Below are 26,905 nucleotides of genomic sequence, written 5' to 3' on the forward strand. Positions count from 1 at the left end.
CCCGCTTCTTGTGAATTCCTTTTTTTCTAAATGACAATGGAGTACACGGTGATAGCTGCTGTCTCTCCAGGAGAGTTTACAGTGTCCTTGGATCTCACAGAGGCTTACCTCCATATTACAATCTACCCGAAGCATCGCAGGTTTCTCCATTTCCATGTTCTGCAGTAGCATTTCCAGTTCGCAGCTCAACCCTTTGGCTTCACAATGGCAGCTGCCCTTTCATCAAAGTGATGGTAGTTGTGGCGACTTTCCGCCAGCAGGGGGTCCAAGTACACCCTTGGGACAGCTGCTGATCTGGGCTCCATATCGTCGGGTGTACGAAAGTGCGGTGGAGACGGTAGTATTTCTGCTGCAGGCATTGGCAAGTTCAGGAAGAGACGCTTGGCGTTCTCCCAGTCCCTGGAGTTTCTGGGGCTTCTCTTCATCTCCAAGCAGGGTCGTGTATTTCTTCTCAAGGCACATAGACAAGAACATTCAACAACAAATAGGAATTCTGGACTGTCCGACTCCCTTGGCCTAGTTTTATCTGCAGATTCTGGGGTCTCGGGCAGCCTCCTCGGAGGCAGTCCCCTGGGTCAGAGCACCCATGTGCCCTTTACAGGAGTCCCTCCTATCTCGGTGGTCTCTGCAGAATTTTCCCCTTCAGATTCCACTCCCCTGGATGGTGCTAGCTAGCTGTGACTTGAGCTGGTGGCTTCAGGGGGAGGCTCTCTACCAGGGTTGGCTTTTTTGGATTTCCAAGTGGATGACTTTTAGGATGGATACCAACCTTTTGAGTTGAAGGCTCACTGCGGGGCCCACTCCATTCAGGGGCAGTGGACTCCTGTTCTGAAACATTGGTTGACCAATCATCTGGAGCTTTGGGCAATTTGGTTGGCACTACTTGCTCTCCAGCCCTTCCGTGTGGGGCAGCCTTAAGGGGTGGCAGAGCAAAGCTTAGCCTCTCCCCTGATTGAGCAGGGGGACAAAATGCTCAACTAGTCTGTTGGGACAGCCTTCTCTCTGTTTGGGGCTCAGCAGGGCTGAAGGTTTCGCATGATAGGATGTGGACCATCTGCAGCCCAAAAAACGTAAAGTGCCTTCATCAAAGAGTGACTCTGCCTCAGGGTCCAGATAATTTTCCAGATTTTATGAAATACCTGTGGAATGCATTTCAGAGCAGCCGTTCTTCTCTTGGGCATTCCTGCTCTACCGCAGACTTGTCTTTGGCTGGCGTTACTTCTTTGGGTGCAGCCTCTTCACAGTTAGCTACTGTTCAGGGGCTGGCTGACCCCAGCCTGGGGATACTGATGATGATATTGACCAGCTTGCAGACCCCTTGTTTTCCGGCACTGCTCTTCCTGTGACTGAGAGTCTGGGGCTGTATTCTGGATCTTTGGATCTCTTAGAGGCTTTAGAACCTGGGGATGATCCCACAGTTCTGCATTTATTTAAATCTGTGTCTCTGCCTACTCTCATCTCGGAGTCTGTGCAGGAGTTGAATTTTGTCTCTCAGCCGACTCCATCCACATCCTCTTTGTGGCTATGTGGTGTGTGGTCGCAGTCTTCTACTTTTTCCTGGCATCCTGGTATGAGCATTCTGATCTCGGAGTACTGGATCTTTGCAGAAGGTGCTCTCAGGGTTACGAGAGCCATGTCTTGTTGGTATCCTTTGAGCAGGAGTGCCAGCAGCTTCTTGGTCAGCCTAAAATGGACTATGATGGCGGAGGTGATTAAGTGCACCTCCCTTCCCAGTGAGAGTGGTATTTAAGAACATGCAGGACCGCCATGTGCAGTGGCTTTGGGAATAAAGTCTGTGGTGGCGTCCTTTGTCACACGTGCTTGTCTGTCTCGGCTACACACACTGATGAGTGAGGCTGTAGAGCCCCTTCCTAAGCTTCTTTTGCCTGAAGCAGATTATGTTGCTGATGCCTTGAATGACCTTATGCAGGTCCTGGGTAGGCTGTCGGCTATTCGATATCTGCTCGCAGAATGCTCTGGATTAGACAGTGGGACGGAGGTTCCACCTTTAAGGCTAATCTTGCTAGGCTTCCTTTTGAGGAGCATTTATTATTTGGCAAGGGCTAGGACAGTCTCATCCATTCTGTAGTGGACCGTCACCCTCTGACTGCCTGACAGCAGACCCAGAACCTCTAGTGGTTCAGGGCACTCTAATTTTCTTAATTCCAGGCATTTTTGCCCATTTTTAAGCTCCACGTCTCAGAAATTTTCCTAGGGCTCTCCTCTGCTAAAAAAAAAAAAAAAAAGCGCTCTACTGCCAAGCCGAGGGAGGTCTTTCTATATATCAGGGGCAGGCTTCCATCTTGTTCGATCAGTGGATTCTGGACATTATTTGGTCCGGCTACAACCTAAACTATGCTCGGTGTCTTTTTACCCAAGCATTCTCAGAACCCTGATTCTTTCTGACTTGTACATTACCGCTTCTTTCTTCCCAAGGATTTTAAGTAGCTTTTTTTTTTTTTTTTGTATCGCTCTTTTCTGTTTGTTGTATTTGTCTTACTGTGTTTGTCTTACCTGATTTCCCTCTGCAATATATATTATGTAAACTGCTTAGATATTATTTTGGATTTTGTGGTGTATCAAAAATAAATTGGCCTTGGCCTTGAACCTTGGTTAGTAACTTCTGTAGTAAATTAAACTGATGAAAATGTGATATTTTATTGCAGCCTAGTAACTAGCCCCTAGTGGGTTTTTGCTTTAGTGACTTTCTAGATTTTACTATGATAAGATTTATTTATTTCAAGCACTTATTACTCACTTAACACCTAGACGGTTTTCAATAATAACACCCACGATCACATAAAATAGTAGTACATATTGTTTTGTGGTGTGTTTTGATGCTTGTATAATAGCAGCTAGCAACTCCTTCCCTTACGTGAACATCTCTGGACCACTTCTGTCTCTCTTAACAGAATGCCTGCACAAAAACAAGCTTTTAACAATTTTTTAAACATCAGACCATTATATATAACCGCAAATGGCCTGGCATCGAAGGGAACCATGAGGCCTCCATCTACACTACTCTGCCTCCAGCACAACGGAGGCATGAATGGTTCTTTTCTTGCATTCCAAATTTCTGCCTAAGGTGTTATTGAATTTTGATTTTAATCAGTCAGTTATTTGGCCATCAGTTTTTCCTAGATTATATATCCATAAAGCCCTCTTTTCCTCTGCAATGCAAAAATTGTCAGTTTTTTACATGCTTTGGCTCAAGCTTTTAGAAATACCTTTGTTTCATTTTACTATGATAGACCTGAGAATGTAATATTAAGGCAGGCCTGCCTATGTAAGGGCATACCAAAAACCCTTAGTGTAAGGGCTGTAGTGACTTAAGATACTCATCTAAGCTATCCTTTCATTCAGGAGATGTTTAAGGTTGTGATATGGAATTTGCCCTTACAGAAACAGCATGTGAATATGTTGACCAGAGTCTCTGGGCAGGATAGTTTTGGGCTGTCCTTTTCAGATAGCCTTATTGAGGGGTTCAGCTACACACCATCCCTTCTAGAAACCATTTTTATAAATGTGGGTTATTGTCTCTGTTGGTTCAAGAAATAAAAATAAAATGAATAAGAAAATTATTTTATCATAACAAAAATATTTCCTATCCCAGAATTCAGTAAATGATGCTTATTTTTTTTCGAGTCAGCAGAAGGTAGTGTCAAAGCAAAGTACTGTAGTTTGCAGTGTGATGTCAGAGGGCAGTGTTCTTAAACTGATCAACATTACTGGCTCAAACTGATCAATATAACTGGCTCATATCTTCTCTTGCTTTTACGGTGTTCTGCCAGCCTGAGTGCACAGTCTGTCCTTTCTCTCTTGCTGATTGAGGCATCCCAGCCAATTTGTGGTTATAACTTGTTTCACAAGTTTCCAGCATGCTTCAGGGCCGCCTCCTCATTCTATGATTCACACTGCATCTTTTTGTATCAGATGTGCCAGGAATGGGTATCCTGTATTTAAAGAAAAATTAAAATATGGAGGTTATTGATGAACAGGGAGCAGGACTATCAAACATGAGGATAGCAGGTTCAGGTAATCCATAGAAACTAAAAGAGAAATTGTAGGAATACCCAGTGGAAGAGATAAGCATATATGCTTCATTTTCTCCCACATTTACTTTTTGCCTCTTTGCTACTTCCTCTCATTTTTGGAAGTAAATCTCCATTTCTTGCTGGGTTTATACCCCAAAATAATGATTTTTTTTCCTTGTAAGTGCTATGATTAGTACCTAATGTTAAAATGTATGTTTTTCTGTGGCGAATATGAGTAGAATAATTTTCCATTTGATAAACTTGAGTAGGCCTGGAGGCAAAGGGATGCTTATGTGCTAGATATTGTAATTTTTCATTGTTGGAATACTACAGAACTAGTCTTAATGAGGATAATTTTTAGATAGTCTGCTGTGCTTGTAAAGGCACCCATGCAGCTGCAAACTGATTTTCCAAGGGCAGTTTTCTTCTTAAAATCCTACAGACTGAAATTCCATGGTGATTATTTTAACCCAGATACTTGATAGGCATGCATTATATTGGTGAGAAAACACCTTAGAACAGGGTCCCCAAAGTCCCTCCTTGAGGCCGAATCCAGTTGGGTTTTCAGGATTTCCCCAATGAATCTGCACTGAAAGCAGTGCATGCACATAGATCTCATGCATATTCATTGGGGAAATCCTGAAAACCCGACTGGATTCGGCCCTCAAGGAGGGACTTTGGGGACCCCTTAGAATGTGAAGATACAATCCCTGTGACTATTTGTTTTAAGCAATCTTACCTGTTCCTAATTCCACCCATTTTTGGGGTGGGGATGGGGGGAGAGGAAATGTTCTAAACAGATCTTTTTGGATAGACTGTCCCCATAATAGTGCAATTATTTTTACATATATTTATATCCTGGGAGAAACTGATAGATTGCTTCAAATCTTTTGGTGTGTCAGTATTTAACTGGATTTTGCTGCCTTTGAATTTGTTAATTTCCAAAACAATTTTTTTCCCGTTTCAGAAATCTGTCCCCTTTGAGAAGTTCGGAAGTGCATGTGAGGAGTTAAATAGTGCATTATATCGAGAGCAACAGGCACAAATACTTTTAATTGAACAGGCACAACAGCTGCAGAAACTAAATTACAGGCTAGAACTGCATTCTACTGGAGAAGCAGAGAAGGAGCAAACCCTAAATGAGGCTGTAAAGGTAAAAATTAAAGTATATTTGTATTGTTACTTAGCAATTTTACCTATATTAAACACTAACATAGAGAGTTGAAAGTTCATCTGGACCACTGAATAGCAATTTGTTTAATAGTCTTTTTTGTTAATTATTTGCCTGTGACCCAAATAAGGTAATCTTAAAATAAAAATAAAAGCATCCATTAGACTTAGTAATAGAGGAATACTCCTAGGAATCTTTATAATTGATCTGGAAATGGGAATGCCAAGGGAGAAGATCAGATTTGCAGAAGACAAATTAGTTGCTAAATCACATAAGGACTGTGATATTGCAGAAGGACCTTTTGAGACTGAGAAATATTCAAATGACAGATGAAATGTAATGTGGACATGTGCAAAGTGATTCATATTAGGGAGAATAATGCAAACTTTTGTTACATTGGGCATACAAGCCTTGACAAGTGGATTACGTCCCCCCAATTGTGAGCTGTTACAGAAGGATCATATACTTTTTCTTCAGCTGCCCTCCTTCCTCACTAGACTGTACTGCTTTTTTTCAGTTTTTCCTTCTGCAAGTGAGCTGGAAGATGTCTTTCTGATCTGCTTTGAGAAGCTTTTATTATTTTCTGTTTTTTTATCCAATTTTGAGACTTGTGGTGCTCAGGAGGTCCTCAGTGGCCCTGGGACAGCTTTGCCCTCTGACAAGCTGTCTACAGCTGGCAGGACAACTATAAAGGAACCTGTCTAGCTAGCCTGCACTAACAGTTAAGGAGTTTGGGGACTGTTCCCCTGAGAGCAAGGCTTGCCCCTGATTTATCAGGCACTTGAGCACAGGCTGTGTGGCCCTGTGGTGGTCTGTGAGAGGGGGGCTTTGACAAGTGCAGACTGCGTTTTTCCTCCTCTAGGAACGGTGTGGAGGTTTAAGGTCTCAGTCCAGCATTGACCTGACTGGCAGCCTGAAGATTGAAGGATCCTGGACTGAGGATTTACTTGTTTGAGGCTAGGGTCTTCTCCACTATCCAGATGCAGTGAGAGCTGAAGCAGGCTATAGCATCAGTACAGCACAGCACAGTGAGTAAGGCCATTGTAGCCTATCAGAAAATCGGTGGTGGTGTCTTCAAATAACAGTTTTGGGGGTTTCTGGCTAGATATAGGGTTCCTCCACCTCTAAAATCCCCTTCCATGAATTTTTTGTAATTTGCTGTAGCTTTCTCAGGCCGTTTTTAGGCACCACAATGCTACTGTGGCAGCCATCTTGGATTTTCCAATTTTGATTTAAAAACCTTTATCTGCCTCAAAACACCTTGATTTTACTTTAAATAGTTTATTATGGACTCCTCAGATCTTTCTATCCCTGTATCATGCCAGGAATGCGCTGGATGGTTGGCTGAGGAGTGTCCATGTGTCACGTGCCACAGCGCATGTGGGGGTTGGGGGCCTTGGGCTTAGCCCCCTCTGATACCTTGAGGGTTGGGGAATCGCAGGAGGCATGTATTTATCACTGAGGAAATCCTTCCTGGAGCCCTTGGAAGGTGATTTGGCGAAACACAAATGTGGGGAGAGCCAAAGAGATAACAAGGTGAGTAGTATAGTTTTACATCCAAAACATTGTAAAAGGTAAGTACATTAACTGTATAATAGTTATGATCATATAGGAGGTGTGTGTATATTCCCACTTATATCATTTCATTTTTGCAGATTGAACACCGTAGAGATTTTGGCTTCTTCAAGATGGAGCTGCTTGAATCATCCGGACGTATTTTGCTATATTTGTGTGTAAAAAGTGCATATGTAGGTTATTTTGGTGTCAAGCTTGGAGATCAAGATAAGCTATGCAAAACTTGTACGGAGCATTTGCACCAGTGGACAAATAGAAAGAGAAGTTGCCTGAAATTTGGAGTTCCAATGGTTTGGAGGGAACTGAAAAACCACTTCAATGACTGTTATTTTTGTATTGTTAATATCATAGGCATCAATCAAAATAATCATGATAGGTGGTCTTACCCAGTGTTCCCGCTAAGCTGCGCTGGGGTGCGCTGGCGCACAAAATATTACCTCGCAGCGCACAAGTTTCTCGTCACAGCGCACACAGTGTAGAGCACAGTTCTTCAACCGCCGGTCCGCAAACAAAATCTTGCCGGTCCGCGAAGGATTCGGTCCCCGCCGCAACGAAAGGCCGGCGTCAGCTGACTTGCAACTTCCTGTTGCAGTCGCTGTGCCGGGACTCCTGCCTTCGCCGGGACTCCTGCCTTCCACCGCGTTTGCCTCCTGCCTTGTCTCCGCACCTCCAGACCAGCAGCGGCAGCTGTGCATGCTTTTAACTTCGGCACAGAGCTGCCCCTAATCAATAGTTTAGCGCGGTTTCATAAGGCAGCCTCGGGGCCTTTGCTAGGCCGGCCCACATCGCATCATCGAAGCGGGCCGGCTATCAAAGGCCCCGAGGCTGCCTCATGAAACCGCGCTAAACTATTGATTAGGGGCAGCTCTGTGCCGAAGTTAAAAGCATACAGAGCTGCCGCTGCTGGTCTGAACTCTTGGGCCGCTGAAGGAGGGCAAAAAGCAGCTGTCCTGGAGGTTTCCCTTCCTCTCGCCTTTACAGGTTCCTTTTTTCCACCTTTTTTTTTTTCCTTCAAACGGCAACGGGCCCCAGCATCGACATCAATCAAGTAAGTTCCACTGTCAATCAAGCGGTTCTGCTCGGCCAAAGCTTCCCCTGTGACATGAGCCACCCTCAGGGGAAAGAAAGTGACCCACAAAGGTGAGGGGAAGGGGGGCAGATGATGGAAGTTGGGGGGGGGGGAGAGAGAGAGAGAGAGAGAAGGGGCAGATGATGGAATGGAGGAGATGAGAGAGAGAGAGAAGGGGACAGATGATGGAAGTGAGAAGAAGGGAGAGAGAGCAGAAGGCAGATGGATGTCAGTTGAGAAGGGAGAGCAGATGCTGAATGGAAGTGGGGAAAGAACACATACTGGATGGAAGGAGGAGATAAATAAAGGGGGAAGAAAATAGTAAGATAATGGAGGGGTGAGGGAAAGGGGTGACAAGCTGTGTGTAGACACAGTGAAAAGAGGGAAACGGGACTAAATAGTAAGAAAGAATTTAATTTAGATGGAGGCAGAAAATAGAGAAGGAAGACCAGAGAAGAAAAGGGAAGAGAGAGCAGAGAATGATCAGATCTGAGTGGAGGAAATGAGAAGAGAGATATGCTAAAAACCACAGGGGGGAGGGAAGGATAGAGATGCCAGACCATGAGGGGAACAGAAGGAAGATGATGGATGCTAGACCAAATTGGGGGGTGGGGGGGGCAGGAGGAGAGATGGCAGGGAAAGACAGACAGTGAATGGAAGGGGCAGATGCTGGACTGAAGAGACAGAGAAGGTTATCATGCTGCTGTACCGGGCCATGGTACGCCCTCACCTGGAGTACTGCGTCCAGCACTGGTACTTTAAGAAGGACACGGTACTACTCGAAAGGATCCAGAGAAGAGCAACTAAAATGGTTAAGGGGCTGGAGGAGTTGCCGTACAGCGAAAGATTAGAGAAACTGGGCCTCTTCTCCCTTGAGCAGAGGAGATTGAGAGGGGACATGATAGAAACATTCAAGGTACTGAAGGGAATAGACTTAGTAGCTAAGGCAGGGAGAACGAGAGGGCACTCTCTAAAGTTGAAAGGGGATAGATTCCATACAAACGTGAGGAAGTTCTGTGGTAGAAAGCAACATATTTATTTGGCTCATAACTTGCTGGCGCCCGATATTTTTAGCTCACAGTGAAAAAAGTTTGCTCACAACACCCGCCCGCTTAGAGGGAACACCCTGATCTACCTTAAGCCAGAAGACCCGTTCCACCTTTCTGTGAACTACCGTATTTTCGCGGATATAACGCGCACCATTGTAAAACGCGCACAGGGGTATAGCGCGCAGAAATCACGATGATATGTACAAAAACTTTTCTATACCGCGCTCAGGCATATAACGCGCATGCTGCCCGACTCTCCTCTGGCCACCCCGACTCTCCTTTCGCTCTCCCCGACTCTCCTCTGGCCACCCCGATTCTCCTTTCGCCCTCCCCGACTCTCCTCTGGTTGCCCCGACTCACCCTGACTTTCGGTGCACTGCCCCGCCTCTCCGTGCCTGTCCCCCTTGAAGTCCTGTCCCCCCTTGAAGGTCTGCCTGTCCCCCCTTGAAGGTCTGCCTGTCCCCCCTTGAAGTCCTGTCCCCATCCTGAAAGCCTGATGCCCCCCCTCGACGTCCGATTCTTCTCCCCCCTCGGCAGGACCACTCGCACCCCCACCCCGAAGGACCGCCGACTCCACGACAATATTGGGCCAGGAGGGAGCCCAAATCCTCCTGGCCACGGCGACCCCCTAACCCCACCCCGCACTACATTACGGGCAGGAGGGATCCCAGGCCCTCCTGCCCTCGACGCAAACCCCCTCCCCCCAACGACCGCCCCCCCCCCAAGAACCTCCGCCCGTCCCCCAGCCGACCCGCGACCCCCCTGGCCGACCCCCACGACACCCCCACCCGCCTTCCCCGTACTTTGTGTAGTTGGGCCAGAAGGGAGCCCAAACCCTCCTGGCCACGGCGACCCCCTAACCCCACCCCGCACTACATTACGGGCAGGAGGGATCCCAGGCCCTCCTGCCCTCGACGCAAACCCCCCTCCCTCCAACGACCGCCCCCCCCCAAGAACCTCCGACCGACCCGCGACCCCCCTGGCCGACCCCCCCACCCCCTTCCCCGTACCTTTGGAAGTTGGCCGGACAGACGGGAGCCAAACCCGCCTGTCCGGCAGGCAGCCAACGAAGGAATGAGGCCGGATTGGCCCATCCGTCCTAAAGCTCCGCCTACTGGTGGGGCCTAAGGCGCGTGGGCCAATCAGAATAGGCCCTGGAGCCTTAGGTCCCACCTGGGGGCGCGGCCTGAGGCACATGGGCCAAACCCGACCATGTGTCTCAGGCCGCGCCCCCAGGTGGGACCTAAGGCTCCAGGGCCTATTCTGATTGGCCCACGCGCCTTAGGCCCCACCAGTAGGCGGAGCTTTAGGACGGATGGGCCAATCCGGCCTCATTCCTTCGTTGGCTGCCTGCCGGACAGGCGGGTTTGGCTCCCGTCTGTCCGGCCAACTTCCAAAGGTACGGGGAAGGGGGGGTGGGGGGGTCGGCCAGGGGGGTCGCGGGTCGGTCGGAGGTTCTTGGGGGGGGGGCGGTCGTTGGAGGGAGGGGGGTTTGCGTCGAGGGCAGGAGGGCGTGGGATCCCTCCTGCCCGTAGTGTAGTGCGGGGTGGGGTTAGGGGGTCGCCGTGGCCAGGAGGGTTTGGGCTCCCTTCTGGCCCAACTACACAAAGTACGGGGAAGGCGGGTGGGGGTGTCGTGGGGGTCGGCCAGGGGGGTCGCGGGTCGGCTGGGGGACGGGCGGAGGTTCTTGGGGGGGGGCGGTCGTTGGGGGGAGGGGGTTTGCGTCGAGGGCAGGAGGGCCTGGGATCCCTCCTGCCCGTAATGTAGTGCGGGGTGGGGTTAGGGGGTCGCCGTGGCCAGGAGGGTTTGGGCTCCCTCCTGGCCCGATATTGTTGGGGAGTCGGCGGTCCTTCGGGGTGAGGGTGCGAGTGGTCCTGCCGGGGGGGGGGGGATGTATCGTACGTCGGGGAGTCGGCCGGGCAAGAGGGCTTGGGCTCCCTCTTGCTCCGATCGTGGATGCGGGTGCGGGTGGGAGCGCGTGCGAGCGGTCGTTCGGGGTGGGGGTGCGAGCGGTCCTGCTGGGGGGGTGAATCGGGCGTCGGGCGGGGTGGGAACTATGTTTAAAAACTTTTGTATACCGCGCTCAGGCATATAACGCGCGAGGGGTATGCGCGGTACGTAAAATCACGTATAACGCGCGCGTTATATCCGCGAAAATACGGTACTCCATATCTCAGAGGATAAGTCCATATCTCAGAGGATAAGTCTTGCATGATTCCCAAACAACTACACATAGTGAACGTTTTGACCAGAATGAATTGAGTGATCTGATCAGGGACTTAAATCTTTCGAGTCCCTGAATGGATCCTCTGGGCTTCCTACTCAAGGCTTTACAACTGATTTTGTGAGTCTCATGTGGAAAGCTTATTTAAGTTGTCAGGATCTGTCTGCGCCCATGGAAGGCACACCTGTGGCTGCACAAGAGGATCTGGCCTCCCAAAATGCATCTCCCCCGGAGAAGGTTTCCATTCTGGAACCAGATGACCAGTCAGAGAAGGACTAGAGAGACTGAGGGTCGGAGTCCATGCCTTTACTGTCCCAGAGTGAATCTTCGATTTTAGGATATTCGGTGCATCAAGCAGAGGCCGCTTGTCAAGAGACGGGGTGGCCCTTGATAAAAGGGGAGGACCCGTCAGTATGCCATCTCTTCGAGCCAACAGCATTGCTGAAACTTATTACAGATTCCCTGCGAGAATTAAATCTGGAAGCTCCGCAGACCTCAGCTTCACAGTGCTCTGTTATGAGCAGCTCTAAGACTCAGACTGCATTTTTTCCCTCACATCCGGCCATTACTTTGTTTGTCACAGAGCATTGGGAAACCCCAGAGGGCTCCTTGCAGGTTGTTAAGACAATGTTAAAGCTGCATTTCATGGCTCTTGAATTTCTGCAGCTGTTTATTCGGGTTAAAGTGGATTTCATGGTAGCACAGGTTACCAAGCCTACTTTCCTACCTAGTGAAGGAGGTGTCATTTTAATGTTCTGTTTTTGATGACATGTCATGGACCGCCTGTACTTACAATCTGTGAAAACTTCTTATGTATTTGAGGTCTATGCTTGTATTTCTATGACAAAATACTAATAAAACTGATTGAACTAAAAAAAAAAAAAGAATGCCCAGGATTGCAGGGTAGATGATGTCCTCAAAAGATAGTTTGAGGCCTTGGGAATCAAGGCAGCAGTGGTGGCCTTGTTTGTGGCATGCACTTGTCATACAAGATTGCATCAGACTCCTTCGGTGGATGACGGGGTTTACCCCCAGCTGATGATGGTGTTTGTTTATGTTTGTAAGTTTTTACATACTGCTCTTCGCTATGACATCAGTGTGGTTTACAAAAATCAAGAAAAGGAAAAGAACGCCAATATTAAAAGATCAGATTAAAAGAACAGTCTATACAAAACAAACATGAGCAAGGTTTCTGCTTATGCCGTCTCCGCTCATAGAATTCTCTGGATCAGGCGATGGGTGAGAGATTTGGCTTCTTGAGCAATGCTAAGCAGGCTCCCTTTTAGGGGCAAATGTTGTTTGGAAAGTGATTAGATGATCTTATGGCCAGTGTGGCAGATCATCGCCCTAAAGCTTTGCCTGACAGCAGACCTCGAACCTCTAGAGGGGTTGGGTTGGATTGAGTTAATTTTCGATGCGATTTTGTCATTATTAGGGAAGAGTCTCTAGACAGAGCTACGGAAGCACTAGGCAACCTTAATCCTCTGGTTCTTGCACCACAGCAGCCTCCAAGAAACCCCAATTATGCCAGGTCAGTAGTCATACCTCCGCAGATAGGCGGGAGGATGTCAACTTATTGGGAGGCTTGGGAGCTGATTTGCTCGGACCGCGGTTGCTGGACATCATTCAAAATGGCTACAAGCTCAAATTCTGTCACCCATTTCCAGATCTATATGTGGACTCTCTGGCTGCAGGCCAGAGAAAGTGGTCATATTCCGGGTGACGGTGACAAGGTGTTTAGCCATTCGAGCCTTAGAGTCTGTGCTTCCCACAGAATCAGTCTTAGGCAGATACTCTATATACTTCATAGTTCCCAAGAAAGACTCAGATGACTGGAGACCAATCCTGGATCTGAAGACCATTAATGCACACTAAATATGCAGCAATTCTACATGGAGACTGTTTGGTTATTGCGGTGGCTCCAGGGGAATTTTTAGCCTCCCTGGATTTAATAGAGGCCTATCTGCAGAAAGTATCTGAGATTCCATGTTCTGGGGAGACATTTCCAGTTCTCCACGCTTCCCTTTGGATCTCTGATCAGAAAATGAAGGTATGAGTTGAAGAACTAAGGGCTAGATTCACTAAACTTACTGACTGTGTACTGATCGGTTTGTGACTCCTTTACAATGCTGACCTGATTCACTAACCTTGTGGCTGATCTGATTTTGATCGTGCATGCAAATGAGGGGAAACGGCATACAAAGTAGGAAGGACGCGACTCACTAAACTTTTTCAGGAACACCGACTGGGCTGACCGATCAAAAAAGAAGTGACTGGTGGGGACCAGTCGCTCACAACCTTTCCTGCTCTCTGCCGACTTCTCCTGCCTTGCGTCCTGGACTTCTCCTGCCTTGCCGCCCTGGACTTCTCCTGCCTTGCCACCCGGACTCTCCTCTCGCTGCCCCGCCCTGCGCCTCGAATCTCATTAAGGATATGTAAGGTGACATGGGCTATGAGAGCTGTTGTGATACTGCTTTGTTATTGCAAACACTTTACGGTTTCTCTGATTCTTTGAGGAAGATATTGCGAAACGAGCTCGTCAGAATCAGAATGAGTCTAAAACAAGTTGCCTGACATTATCAAAATAAGTGGTTTTTACACTTTTGATATTTATACTGTATATTATCAATGCAAGTTTGCACGGCATGATTTTTGCACATTAAGGGTGGTGGAGGATGGGCAGTGATTGAAATTGTTGTCCACATTAGCTGAATGGCCAGTGGCATGTGAAAATGGACACGTGATCTGAGGCTTTCCTCCTTCCACAAGAGATAATTGACATATTTTTCCAGTTTTACATCTACAGTTTTATGATTTTGTTTGTTTATCTAAAACACACATATCACAAAATCTATGCGAGTTAAAAAAATACACATACATAAATTAATAAACACTTTAAAAACACATCAATCGTCAAACAAAATAGAATTATTAAAATAAACTATATCTAAGTTTAAGTTATGTTAATATTTCCTTATTTTTCTTTTTATCGTTACTTGGCTCTTATTTTACCATTTTTGTTGTGAAGGAAAGTGGGGTTTTTTTCTTGTAATTGTTATTTTTTGAATAATTGTTTGGCTTGTTAGGGCTCTTCATTTAGAAAAGAAACAGATGAGAGGGGAATATAATAAAAGTTTATAAAATCATGAGTGGGATAGAATGATTTAATCAAGAACAATCAGTAAAATAGGAGAGAGAGACTGTGAAACTGAAAACAAAACTGTAGAAAGTATTTCTTTTCAGGCAGTGCATAATTAAGCTGTGGAATCTGTTGCTAGGTGATATGGTCAAAAGTGACAAGGATTGCTGTAAGTTCTTGTGGGAAAAGTTCATGAAAATGCTCAGCCATGAAGAACTGGGAAAACCATTGCATATTCCTTGACTTGATCTATGAAAAATTGGGGGGGTCCTTTTATCAAGCCGCGCTAGCGGGGTTAGCGCATTGGACATTTTATCACGCGCTAACCCCGGCGGCCGGCTAAAAAAAACTAACGCCTGCTCAATGCAGGCTTAAGCGGCTAGTGCGGCAGGCGGTTTAACGCGCAGTATTACGCGCGTTAAACCCCTACTGCAGCTTGATAAAAGGACCCCTTGATTTTTTTTTTTTTTGTGGAATCTTCTGGGTAACTGTGAACTGGACTGGGCACTGTCAGAGACAGGATGCTGGGCTCAGTGGATCTTGGTTTGCTTCATGCTTGATTGTCTTATGGTCTCATCTCTTGGTGTCAGGTCAAAAGCGCGCTGGGACAAAGGCGCGTGCAGACAATTGAGCGCAGCGCGGAGGCGAACGCCGCAGAAAATTACAGTTTTTATGGCTACGACGGGGGGCATGGGGGGGAACCCCCCACTTTACTTAATAGAGATCGTGCCGCGTTGTGGGGGCATTGTAGGGGGTGTGGGGGGTTGTAACCCCCCACATTTTACTGAAAACTTCACTTTTTCCCTGTTTTTAGGGAAAAAGTTAAGTTTACAGTAAAATGTGGAGGGTTACAACCCCCCAAACCCCCCACAACGCCGGCGCGATCTCTATTAAGTAAACTGGGGGGGGGCTCCCCAACAAACCCCCCCTTCGGAGCCCCTAAAAACGGTAATTTTCTTCGGCGTGCGCCTCCATCTTGCGCTCAGTTGTTGGTGCGCGCCTTTGTCTTTCGCGGGGTTGTCTATGATGAACCCACCTCTTTGGCAGGAAGGTCAAGGAGATAGCTGCTCTCATAAAAATAATCATTTCTCTACTGATCTCATAAAAATAAGCATTTCTCTACTTTGTAAATTCATTCCTCTATCTTGAAAAAGGAAAGAAACCATTCTCAACAAAACCACCTTATTAGAGGAAGCAAATCTTTTCACAAAGGTATGCTGCCAGTATTCCAGATAAAGGTATTATGATCTGCAGCAGCCTCCAAAACTGATATGAGAAAGGAAGCAAGCCAAACCTTAGCATTGTTTAGCTAACTGTCTTTGTGGTACCTGAGGACCAAAGTTACTTACTCTACTTTGGACAATAGTTTGCAACAGACAGTGTGTTTGGTTAAACTGATTGCTAGGGATAAAAATATATAATCTTTAAACTTTATTTTAATTTTGTTTTCCAATTTTTGGGCACATTGTATTCAGAAGTTTCTCTTCTTGCTGTCTAGCATCATAATCTTTAATAAAATATATACGTGTCAAACAATAAATTGCCCGCATCATTCTTTTAACATTTTAAACAAACTATTTGTTAGTTGTGCATTTACTGTGCATGAGGATTTGATGTCCCCCCCCTTCTTCCTTTTCCTGCAACTCATATCTGTACCAAAGAAAAACTCGTGTCTTGTTTTAGCTTTTGGTGTATGCTTGGGGTCTCTGTGAAGGCAAGTTAAATGCTCACAGGTGGTTTGACTGCATTATGACAGGCATATTTTGTTTGTGTTATTTCTGAAGCTGTTCCCTTCCCTCTTCTTCCCCCAGTCAAAGCTCAGTTCTTCTAGGGTGCAGTACCATGAGTTATCTTTATCAAATATTTTCCTTCTGTTTTGTGAAATCCTATCCCCAGCTTATTCCAGTTATTGCAGCGACAGTCCTTGAGGTATAATCACAAACCCAGTTCCCTGTGGGACTTGTTCAATGTGATCTCATCATCTAATCCAGCATTGGGTGTTTTTATAAGTGACCTGAGCATGTAGAACAGGGGTATGCATATACAGTAAAAATGAGACACTCAGAAACCATAGAGCCTACTTTAATATACACGTAGGCATTACTGAGACAGAGAATACTTGAAGTTGGAGCAGGATTCAAACTTACGAGTGTGTTTTTTTAAATAGACATCTATGCCACACACACTGTTATTCCTGCATCAAAGCAGGTGTAACTTTATGCAGGAGCTTAAGGATAAGTTTTGTGTGAAAATAAAGGCATATTGATGCTTCTGCTTCCTTTATGAAACACTTGCAACATGTGTCAGCTTCCTCTCTTTTCTCACTACTACTACTACTACTACTACTACTTATCACTTCTGTAGCACTGAAGGACATACACAGCGCTGTATATTTTGATATTAAAGAGGCGGTTCCTGCTCAGATGCACTTACAATCTAACTTGGAGAAATAGATATGATATATAGGATTGGGGAAGCAGAACCCAAGGTGAGAAGAGTTAGGATGCTGTTCTATAAAATTACCATTTCTGAGGGTACAGAGGAATCCGAGAAACTCAATTTTAGGATTCAAAAGTGTCTTTGTAGAGCCAGCTTTTTAAAAATCCTTTTAACCTATTAAGTGATTTTTCTTCCCTAATATATTTTGGCAACGAGTTCCATGTTTGTGATTCTGTGACAGAGAAGATTGTGTCCCTCTGGGAGGTATGCTGTCTGCCTGGTGCCAAAATCCAAGATGTTATAGAGAGATTGCCAAGACTCATCAAGCCTGATGACTATTATCTGATGCTGCTCATCCATGTTGGCACTAATGATACTGCCAGGTACCCTTGTGAACTTATCAAAAGTGACTGTGTGGCTCTGGGAGAGAAGGTGAAGCAGGTGCGCACGTGGTATTCTCACCCATCCTCCCTGTTGAGGTTAAGGGCCAGGTCAAAGAAGCACGCATCCTGGAGATGCATGCGTGACTACGTGGATGGTGTCGTGGAGAGCGTTTTGACTTCCTGAACCATGGGATGATTTTCCAAGGGCTGCTGAGCAGGGATGGTATACATCTATCAAAGAAGGGAAGAAATGTCTTTAGTGGCAGGCTGGCTAATCTACTGAAGAGGTCTTTAAAGTAGAAGTGATGGAGCAGGGTGATCAAAGCCCCTCCCTCCCCCCCCCGGGTGAGTTTAAGTCCTCAGGTAAGTAAATCACAGAATACCTATACACAGATGGGAAAAGAGGGCAATGTCTGGAAAGCAGTATATACTAATGCTCAAAGTATGGGAAATGAGATTCTGGAGGGGACTCATTTTTTCTGGGGGACTGGAAGAGCATCTTCTGCTGTCAGTCTGCCTGAGGGATGTGAGTTTGGAGAGTAATTGCGGGCTGGGGGTGGTTGGTCTCAACCAAAAATTCACTGGCAGTTTCAGTAGAAAACCAAACCCAAGTTTTTGGTGCCAAAACCGAAATTTGGTCAGCCTCTAAATGAAACAGCACCTTCATTGGCATGAATATAGGTAGAGAGCTCCTGCACAGTTTAGGTGTAACATTGGCCATTTGGTCTTTATCATCCATCATTTATTGGAAGTATTGAATAGGCATAATACATTAATATAGTACTGAACGATAAGTAAAAGCGAAATGACGTTACTGATATAAAATCTTCACATAAATGTTATTCATGACAGCTGTAAAATAATGAAAAATGAATAAATACTAGTAACCTACTTTTGATCTACCTGCTACTACTACTATTTATTTCTGTAGCATTACCAGATATATGCAGCGCTGTACATTAAACACGCAAGAGACGATTCCTGCTTGAAAGAGCTTACAATCTAATTATGACAGACACAGTGGACAATATAAGCTGCTTGTGTAGGGAAATACAAAGAAATGAAGGGGTAGAGAGGGTAGAGGACTACAGAGGGGAATGATAAACAAATATAGTGCTTTACCAGTTGGTATATCGCAAACACTAAATCATAGCCTCAGTCTCAATCATGGGTCAAAAACTCCCATCAAAAAGCAGCACTTATCTCCAAATTCCCGATAGGAACCACTGTTTCACTTACATCTTAATCGGGGGTGGAAGTGGGGGGTGGAGGGGGAGGTGCTTTCAGCAAAATCAGTCCACATGCAAATTTCTCTCAAACATTTTCTCAAATCATCTGAAAAAAAGTGCACAATATTTTAGTAAAAAATAAAGATGAAGTGGTCCATAATAAACTGCAGCATTTGGACACAAATGTTTGTCTCTGTCCCCTCCATGTTGATTAAATGACACTTATTCTATTGCAAAATAGGTAAATGACTCAAAGCCATGGTGATGCTTATTACTTGTGCTCCCTGTTAACCACGAGTAGCACAGGAGGAATATTCACTGATTGAAGTCTATAATTTCCTTATGGTCTTCCTAACTTATAACATACTGCACTGGCATTTCAGCACATGCTACATTTATAGATGTACAGTCCCTGTGAGTCTGCAATCGATACTGCTTTCCATCAACAGGATTAATGAATTTATCCAGTTTTTCCATCATGGAGCAGATAGTACAAGTTCCACACTTATAGTGTCCAATCAGTGCAGACCGTGCCAGCGAAGTCAGCTGTAAGAAGTATAGCTGGACTCAGCCATTCTTTCAAATTCCTCATCCTCGAGAACGCTATAAGTAAGAGTTGATCTTTAAACACTGGATGTGCTTGAATTATGTCCCAATTTCTTCTTATACATTAATACTTACCATACTTAAATTAGTGTATGACTTGTTTTAAACATAACTTTTCCGAGCATGGTAATAAGCCTAGTTGCTTAGTAGCCAGACAGTTAAGGAAGAAGTCCCTTATGACTAATATTCAAAGAATGATGGGTCATGGTGGTCAAGTATTATTTACAGATAATGACATTAGGGACCAATTTGTGGCCTTCTATGTGAAATTATATTAAAAAAAGACACACATGCCATTGGAAAGTATTTTGGATTATTTGTCTAGCCTCCCCCTGCCCAAGCCACTGCACTGAATGGGATGCAGGTATGGATGGATGCTCCAATTATATTCATCCATGTAAGTGCTAGTATTCTATAAATTTGGCACACAAATGGCACTTAAGTTTAGGCATTAAAGTTATAGAATGAGGGGGGACTGTGTTTTGCACCCTTAATCATTTTGAAATAATGGCGCCTATGTGTGCAGGTACATGAGTGACATAGTGACCCCCACGAAAATGTCAGACAAAAGAAAAAACAGTGGGAATAGACGAGATGTTTCCATATGGGATCTTTTATTAGTGAATAGTTCATACGACTCACAGTACCTTCTTCAGGAGTCTTCTGTATTTACTATATTTTTTGCTCTATAAGCCGCACCTGACCATAAGACGCACCCTAGATTTAGAGGAGGAAAACAAGAAAAAAAACATTCTGAACCAAATTGTGTACTAATATATACCATGCTCTGCACCCAACCCCCTCACTCCCTGCCAGGCTGTGCATCCTGCAATTATTTGCAATTCAGTTTACAATATAAAAAATATAAATTTTAAAAAGTTTATGTGTATGTGTGTGTGTATATGTGTGCCACTGTCTGCTTTAAGATCTAGTAATTTAGTTCATCCAGTACAGTTAAGCTCACCAAGATTTCAGTGTGGCTATGTAGTATTACATCTGTTTAATCAGATGAGACCTCAAGAAGATTCCTTAGAAGAAAGTAGTTTTGATGAGGTTGTGATGAGGGTAATTTCAGTATAAAGAATATTATTCCTGTTGTGCTGTTAAACACATGAGGATAATATTCTCTGTGAATTTGAACTCTTAGAAGATTTATGGAATGTAGTTGTGAAGAATGTGAAAAAATATGACTTAATATATATATATATTTTAAGTCATATTTGACACGCAGCTCCTGATTGGATAAGGCCCGACTTAGTGCAGGAAGAGGCAGTCGGAGCATACTGCGAGTGATTTCCTGCACTCACGGCGCTCTGGCTGCTTTCCTGCCGACCTCTCCCGCTGCCCTCTTCAGGCTCCCCCTTGAAAAACCGTATTCGTGGCTTTTCAAGATTCGTGGGGGTTCCTGGAACGGAACCCCCGCGAATATCGGGGGAGTACTGTATAGCACAGCAAGAAATGACAAACCAGGGCAATACAACTAGGACTGAATCTAAAAACTAAAAACACTGAAAATTAATTTAAAACAAACCCTGCCCTCCCTTGGAAAAAATGATAATGATCCACTTTAAAAATTGATGTGTATAGCTGCTGCAGACGGAGCCCTAGTCGACTTTGGGGGCTCTGGTGTTGGTGTGCTACTTTGGCTGTGGGCTCTATCGGCTGCAGGCACCGGCAGCTCTTCCTCCTCAGGCTCCGCCTCCTCCCTGGGACAGCCACGGTCTGGTCCACTGCCCTGAAAGTTATGGATAGAGGCTGGCAGTTGCAGTGCAGGCACCAGCGGCTCTTCGTCCTCGGGCTCCGCCTCCTCCCCAAGCAGCGAGATGGCCGTGGTCCCGGTCCACTGCCCTGAAAGTTATGGGTAGAGGCCGGCAATTGCGGCTGCAGGCATTGGCGGTTCTTCATCCTTGGGCTCCGCCTCCTCCCCGAGCAGTGGAACAGCGGCAGTCCCAGTCTGCTGCCTCAGTAGTTATTAATAGAGGCCGGTGGTTGCAGCTGTTCCCATGCTCTCCTCTGAGCTCTTCACGGACAGAAGGTGAGGTCAGCGGTGAGGGCTCAGCACCACCATCCCGTCCACCATCTTGACCTCCTCACTCATTCAACCAGACAGGTAGAGCTGCGGCTCATGGCGAGCAGGGTCTAGAGACCTGGGAAGGTGTAATTCTCTCTGTGGCTGGGTATATTCGCTCCATAAGACACACCCTTATTTCTACCCACTTTGGGGGGGGGGGAAAGTGTCTCTTATGGATCGAAAAATACGGTAATTGAAAATCAAATATTAGCAACACTAATAGTGGGTGGAGATTTTAATATAACACTGGCTCTGGACATGGATAGCTTAAATCAGGGGGAAAGGGTTGGGGGTGGGGGGAGAAGGGTATTAAAGTTAGGGTAAGAGGATTCATGTGAAAGAGGGGATTAATTTATATTTGGTGCTTTATTAAATAATCCCCAGACCTGGACTGTACATTCTTTTTGGCACCACATTGATGCTATTCTTGAATTGATTGCTAATAGAGAATGGCTTGGCCCCACATTTGATAGAAAACCAGGGATAAACGGAATTATTTGGTTAGTTCTGACTGCAATTTAGGTAGAGCCGAGGCAGGGCGAAAAAGAAAGAGGATGAAGGTTCTGGAGATTAAATAATAGTTTATCAGATGATGTAAAGGTGGTACAGCAAATACAATTAGACATCAAGGAGTACTTTGAAACAGGGGATTTTGAAGGGTGTGAGATGGGATGTGTTTGAATTTGTAATTCGTAGGTGAATAATTGTGTAGGAAGCCTAGAAGAAAAAAAGAAACCAAGAAAGTTGATCAGCTGATGAAGAATATCTAAAGGTTAGATGAAAGGGATAAAATCAACCTGTCTGCCAACATTTAGACTTTGACTAGCAGAAGAAAGGGACAATTTAAAGCAGTGTATGTTGAGAAGATCAATTTTCAGCTGACGTATGTAAAACAAGGATGATTTTTTTTTTTTAAACAAATACATAGGGCTGGTTGCCAGTTAGCTAGCAGTGAAGTGAAGGAAGCAAAGGGAATTCAGACAGAAATGTACAGTAAGATTCAGGCAGGGATAGCTACTAGTTATTTGGGGAAATTAAAGGAAAGCCTTTAGAGGTTTTTCAAGGAATTGTATAGGACTAGAGTTCCTGTGTGGATATCAATATAAGTACTGTAGCTATTTTAATTCAGTTCCCTTTCCCTCTCTAACCTGGGAAGAGGTTAGAGAAACTGATAATGGGGAATGAAATGTGGGAAGCAACTATGTCTTAAAGTACAGAAATTGCCTGGATTAGATGAGCCTGTGGTGGTCTTTGTGGATCTGATAGTAGAGCTACTGGGGTTACTGTTCCATGGGGTGATAGGGGCTGAGAAAAGTTGGGCAGGGATCACAATGATTCACAAAATAGGGAGGGACCCTGGGTTATATGGATACTATAGACCTATTTCATTGCTCAATTTAGATATGAAAATATTAGCGAAAGTGCTTGTTAATGCACATGGCCATCCTGGAACTGATCTATGAAAGCTAGGAGGCTTTATGTCAGGGTGACAGCTTTAAGATAATGATAGAAAAATCTTGAATCTAATATGGACAGCTAGGGAGTAAGAGATTTTTTTCTTCCCTTTAATCAATAAATGCAGAACAGGCTTTGACTTGGTGAATAGGACCTTTATTTTGATGTGGTGGCTTAGATGAAAGCCATCTTGTATCCACATTTTAGAGCAATAGGTAGCTATAGAACAGGTGATGGAGAGGTTGTAGGGATAAGATTACATTTAGTGAAAGCAGGAAAAAGACATCGTTGAACTGTGTTTCATGTGATACAGTTATGGGAGAAATACCAGGCTGTGTTACTCAATAGTAAGGAAAGATTAGGTTCTTACCTTGCTAATTTTTCTTGTAAACAGGAATGGTAGTCTTGACCAGTAGGTTAAACCCTCATCAGTCGCACCTCCCATCACTCTGGGAAGAGCTCCATCCCCTCAATTGCTGCTAAAGCTTCTAGTGAGTCCTAAAGTGCAAACATGAAAGGGGTATGGGAAATTCCCCCAAACTACATAAGTCTGTTTTGCTCTAAATGCAAACATTAAACAACAATGCTGATAAACCACAATTAAACAAAACAAACAAGGTGGTAGTAAAAGGAACCATCTACCTGTGTGCCATCTGCACCAATAGTTCTGTTGTTCTTTTGAGTGAATTCTTTTTCATTCCTGACCTTACTGGGTGGGCGATAGAAACAAAACATCTGACTAATCAGGCATGTCTGAAACAGAAAATAGGCTAGTATACATCAGACAGGGCAGGCATCAAGACTGCCATTCCTGTTTACAAGGAAGAAGATTAGCAAGGTAAGAAGCTAATCTTCTTGTGCAACAGGACAGGTAATCTTGACCAGTGAGATATATCGGAGTTGTCCCCGGTTTCTAGGGAGGGAGAGATGAACCTGCTGCCAGTACTGAGGACCCAAAAGTGGTGTCCAGCCCAGCTACCACATCCATCCTGTAACATGTAGTGAATGTGTGGAGATTAGACCAAGTGGCTGACTTACAAATCTCTGCAGGTGAGACTGCTCTAGACTCTGCCCAAGTTAATGGAGCGTTGTGAGTAGAGTAAGCCTTCACTGCTACTGGAGACTGCTTTCTGCTTCCAATATATACAGAGGATATGCCCTTCCTGATCCACCTGGATATGGTTGCTTTAGATGCTGGTCTTCTCCTACGTGCTACATTCGTAAGCACAAAGAGATGATCACACAGCCGGAATGCATGGTCACCTCCAAGTAATGAATCAAAATTTGACACACATCCAGAACTTTCAACACTCCATCTGCTTTCTTCACTCCTGTAGGTGTGAAGGATGGGAGTCACACCTCCTGGTTCATGTGAAAACTGGACACAACTTTCAGTAGGAAGAAAGGGACCATTTGAATCGAGATGCTAGCCTCTTAAATGCGAAGAAAAGGCTCCCTGCAGAACAGAGTCTGCAGTTCCGACATTCTTCTCGCTGATGCCAAAGCCACTAAGAAAACTATCTTAACTCAGATCTATCAGGGTCACCTCCTCTAAAGGCTCCTGTGGAGTCTTCGCAAGGACCTATAGGACCGGATTAAGGTTACAAGATGGAAAAGGCTGTTGCACTGGAGAGTGAAGATGTAAGGCTTCCTTCAAAAATCTGGATATTTGCAGATAGGACACCAACAAGCGCTTGCTGACCTGTGCTTTGAAGCAGTAAATTCTGGCTATCTGTACCTTGAGAGAGCCAACCACCAGGCCGTTCTTCAGACCATCCTGCAGGAAGTTGAGCACCACTGAAACTGATGTGGTTTCTGGGTCCAAGCATTGTCGCTCGCACCAGTTCCTGAAACATTTCCAGGCTTTCATGTAGGCCACTAACGTGGACTGCTTCTTAGACCTCAGGAATGTGGCAATAACTTCAGATGAATAGCCTTTATGCCCTGAGGCTTCAAGCACAAGAGCATGCCAAAAGACAAAAGTACTCTGGATCTTCCAGAGCAGTGTGTTTCAAACTTTTTCAAGCGGGGGCACACCAAAGGTAGTGGCCACGACTTGAGGCACCCAGAAATGTGCGGACATCATTGTGATGACATCACACGCATGCACGACTTTATCACGCTGACATCCACTCATGTGCAGAGGCCCTCCAGACAGGCCCTGAAATGCCAGTAGGACGTGCCAGCAGGGAAGTCTAACAAATATCAACTGAGTACCCCCAACCACAGACCTCCCAAACTCCAACCTAGACCCACCTAAGCTCTTCCCCAGATTCCACCCCCTTTACTAATTGTAATGTAACTTTTTTTCCATTCATTTTTCATATACACACAATATACACAGTAGATATAACCCATTTCTCACTCTTTTTGAAAATGACGAATTTTTTTTTTTTTTTTTGTAAGTTCTTGTAATACATCTTGGATAATTATTTTGTAATCCGCCTTGAACTGCAAGGTAATGGCGGAATAGAAATCCCTAATGTAATGTAATATAAATTCTCAAAACTGACACATTTCAATCACTATATATAAAATCATTTTCCCTACCTTTGTTGTCTGGTGACTTTATTTTTCTCTGCTTTTAACTATGTTTCTTATCCATTGACTGTTTTTCTCTCTGTCTTCACTTTTTGCCTTGCATCCATCTTTGGCATTAACTTAACATTCAATATTTCCATTTTCCTGCTTTCTTTTCAAAATCTACTATCTCTCCTTCCCTCCCTATTTCCGTGATCTGACATCTCTCTCCTTCCCTCCTTCACCCCCCCCCCCCAGTGGTCCGACGACATCTCTCTCCTTCCTTTCTCCATTCCCCATCTTCCATCTCCCTCCTCTTCTTCCCAAAATCTGGCATCTCTCTTTACTACTACTACTACTATTACTACTATTACTATTTCTATAGCGCTACCAGACTCACCTCCTTCCCTTCTATTCCCTGGTCTGATATCTCTCCCTTCCTTTAGTCATCTCTACTCCCTCCCCAGTGTAACATTTCTCTTTCCCTTCCTCCTTTTGGCTCCCTGCAGTCCCTCTCCCTTTCTGTCCTCCTTTCTGACCCCCCTCCCAGTCCAACATTTCTCCCTCCTTTCCAACATTTTTTTCTCTCTTCCTCTTGCATGCTTCTCCTCTGGTCCTCCTTCCCTACCCAAACTAACATCTCTCTCTCAAGAGCCATTATTGGTTATGTCTCAGGAGAAAGTGGTTCTGCAGCCAGTTCCTTCTCATCCCAAAGGGGGGAGTATCATCTTTTCATGTTAATCAGTTTAAGTCTCTGGTATTTTAGGAGAATTCTAAAGGCAGAGTTTTGGACCATGTTCATTAGTTGAACATAAGGAGAATGTTGCACTATTATTTGAAGAAGTGAGTTTAGGAGATTGGACAGACTATTTGTGGTAGTTGATGGAAAAAAGAAGTGTGAGGCTGCCTTTAAAGTGACAGTGGTGCATTAGATTACAGAATTGATTGCTTCTACCAACTTGCTCAAATTTTTTTCAGAACCAGAGGTGCATTTGATGAGGGGCAGGCTTCATACTGGGCAGGGGACAGCCTTATTCCTTGTCAGGAGATTTGCAGAACAGCCATGTAGTCATCCTTTTCATTCCTTTGTGCTTTATCATAGCTTGGACACACAAGTAATGGAAGATGCAGTATTTGGGGCTTAGGTTTCGAAGTCTGCTTTATCTGGTCCCTGCCGTTGAATTGACTGCTTTGGTGGAATGTATGAAAGAGAAATTTAGATCTAACTTGCTAATTTTCTTTAGTCTCTCCAGAAAGTCCGGACCCCATGCTATGGCATTATATAAGACTTAGTGAAGAGGTTTTCACCTTGAGCACTGTTTGCTTGAGGGGTTTTTCCTCTGTGGCTGGTATGCCCACCTTTGTTTTAAACTAGTTGATGATTTTGATTATATCTTGTTCATGAAGAGTGTAGTGTTTTGGGAAAATTTGTCTCCTATATGCTTTATTATTGAAATACTGACTAGTGCATAGGATTATGTAAATGATGATTAATGGTCACTAGTCAGTAGTTTTCAGTCTCCATTTGCTGGCAGGAGAAGGCAAACCTACATGTCTAGGCTGGTTTGGAGATAGAAAAGAAAAGAAAGCAGATAAGTTCTAATTTCTTCTTTTGGAAGAAATAAAGATCTAGAACACGAGATCATATTATAAAGGTGTTAGATTCAGGAGGAACATCAGAAAATTACACTTCTTCCTCTGTATTCGCTGTGATAGGGGATTAACAGACCCCGGACTACAGAAAAACCACGAACAACTTTTTCATGTTATTTGCTGTTTTCTATTAAAAACCATCATAAATATGATGAAACCGTGAATAACATGGTAGGAGATATGGCCTGTTCCTGAAGGAGAGACAAAACATGATGAAGAAAGTGCTGGGAATCAGCGATTTTCTCTGTAAACGCTTGGAATCAGCGATTTCTCTATGCAAGCTGACGT

The 26,905-nt window shown here is 44.8% G+C and overlaps 1 protein-coding gene across 4 annotated transcripts in view; it reads left to right on the forward strand.

Moving 5' to 3' along the window:
- Positions 1-26,905, forward strand: part of CCDC171 (coiled-coil domain containing 171) — a 608,461-nt gene that overhangs the window by 317,256 nt on the left and 264,300 nt on the right. For all 4 annotated transcript variants that reach the window (XM_033920389.1, XM_033920380.1, XM_033920408.1 and 1 more), the window contains exon 20: positions 5,002-5,187. In XM_033920389.1, the coding sequence (XP_033776280.1) occupies positions 5,002-5,187 (186 nt within the window). The remainder of the gene's footprint in view (positions 1-5,001; positions 5,188-26,905) is intronic.

The sequence above is a fragment of the Geotrypetes seraphini genome, chromosome 1, assembly GCF_902459505.1.
Source record: "Geotrypetes seraphini chromosome 1, aGeoSer1.1, whole genome shotgun sequence".
In the NCBI taxonomy this organism is placed as follows: Eukaryota; Metazoa; Chordata; class Amphibia; order Gymnophiona; family Dermophiidae; genus Geotrypetes; species Geotrypetes seraphini.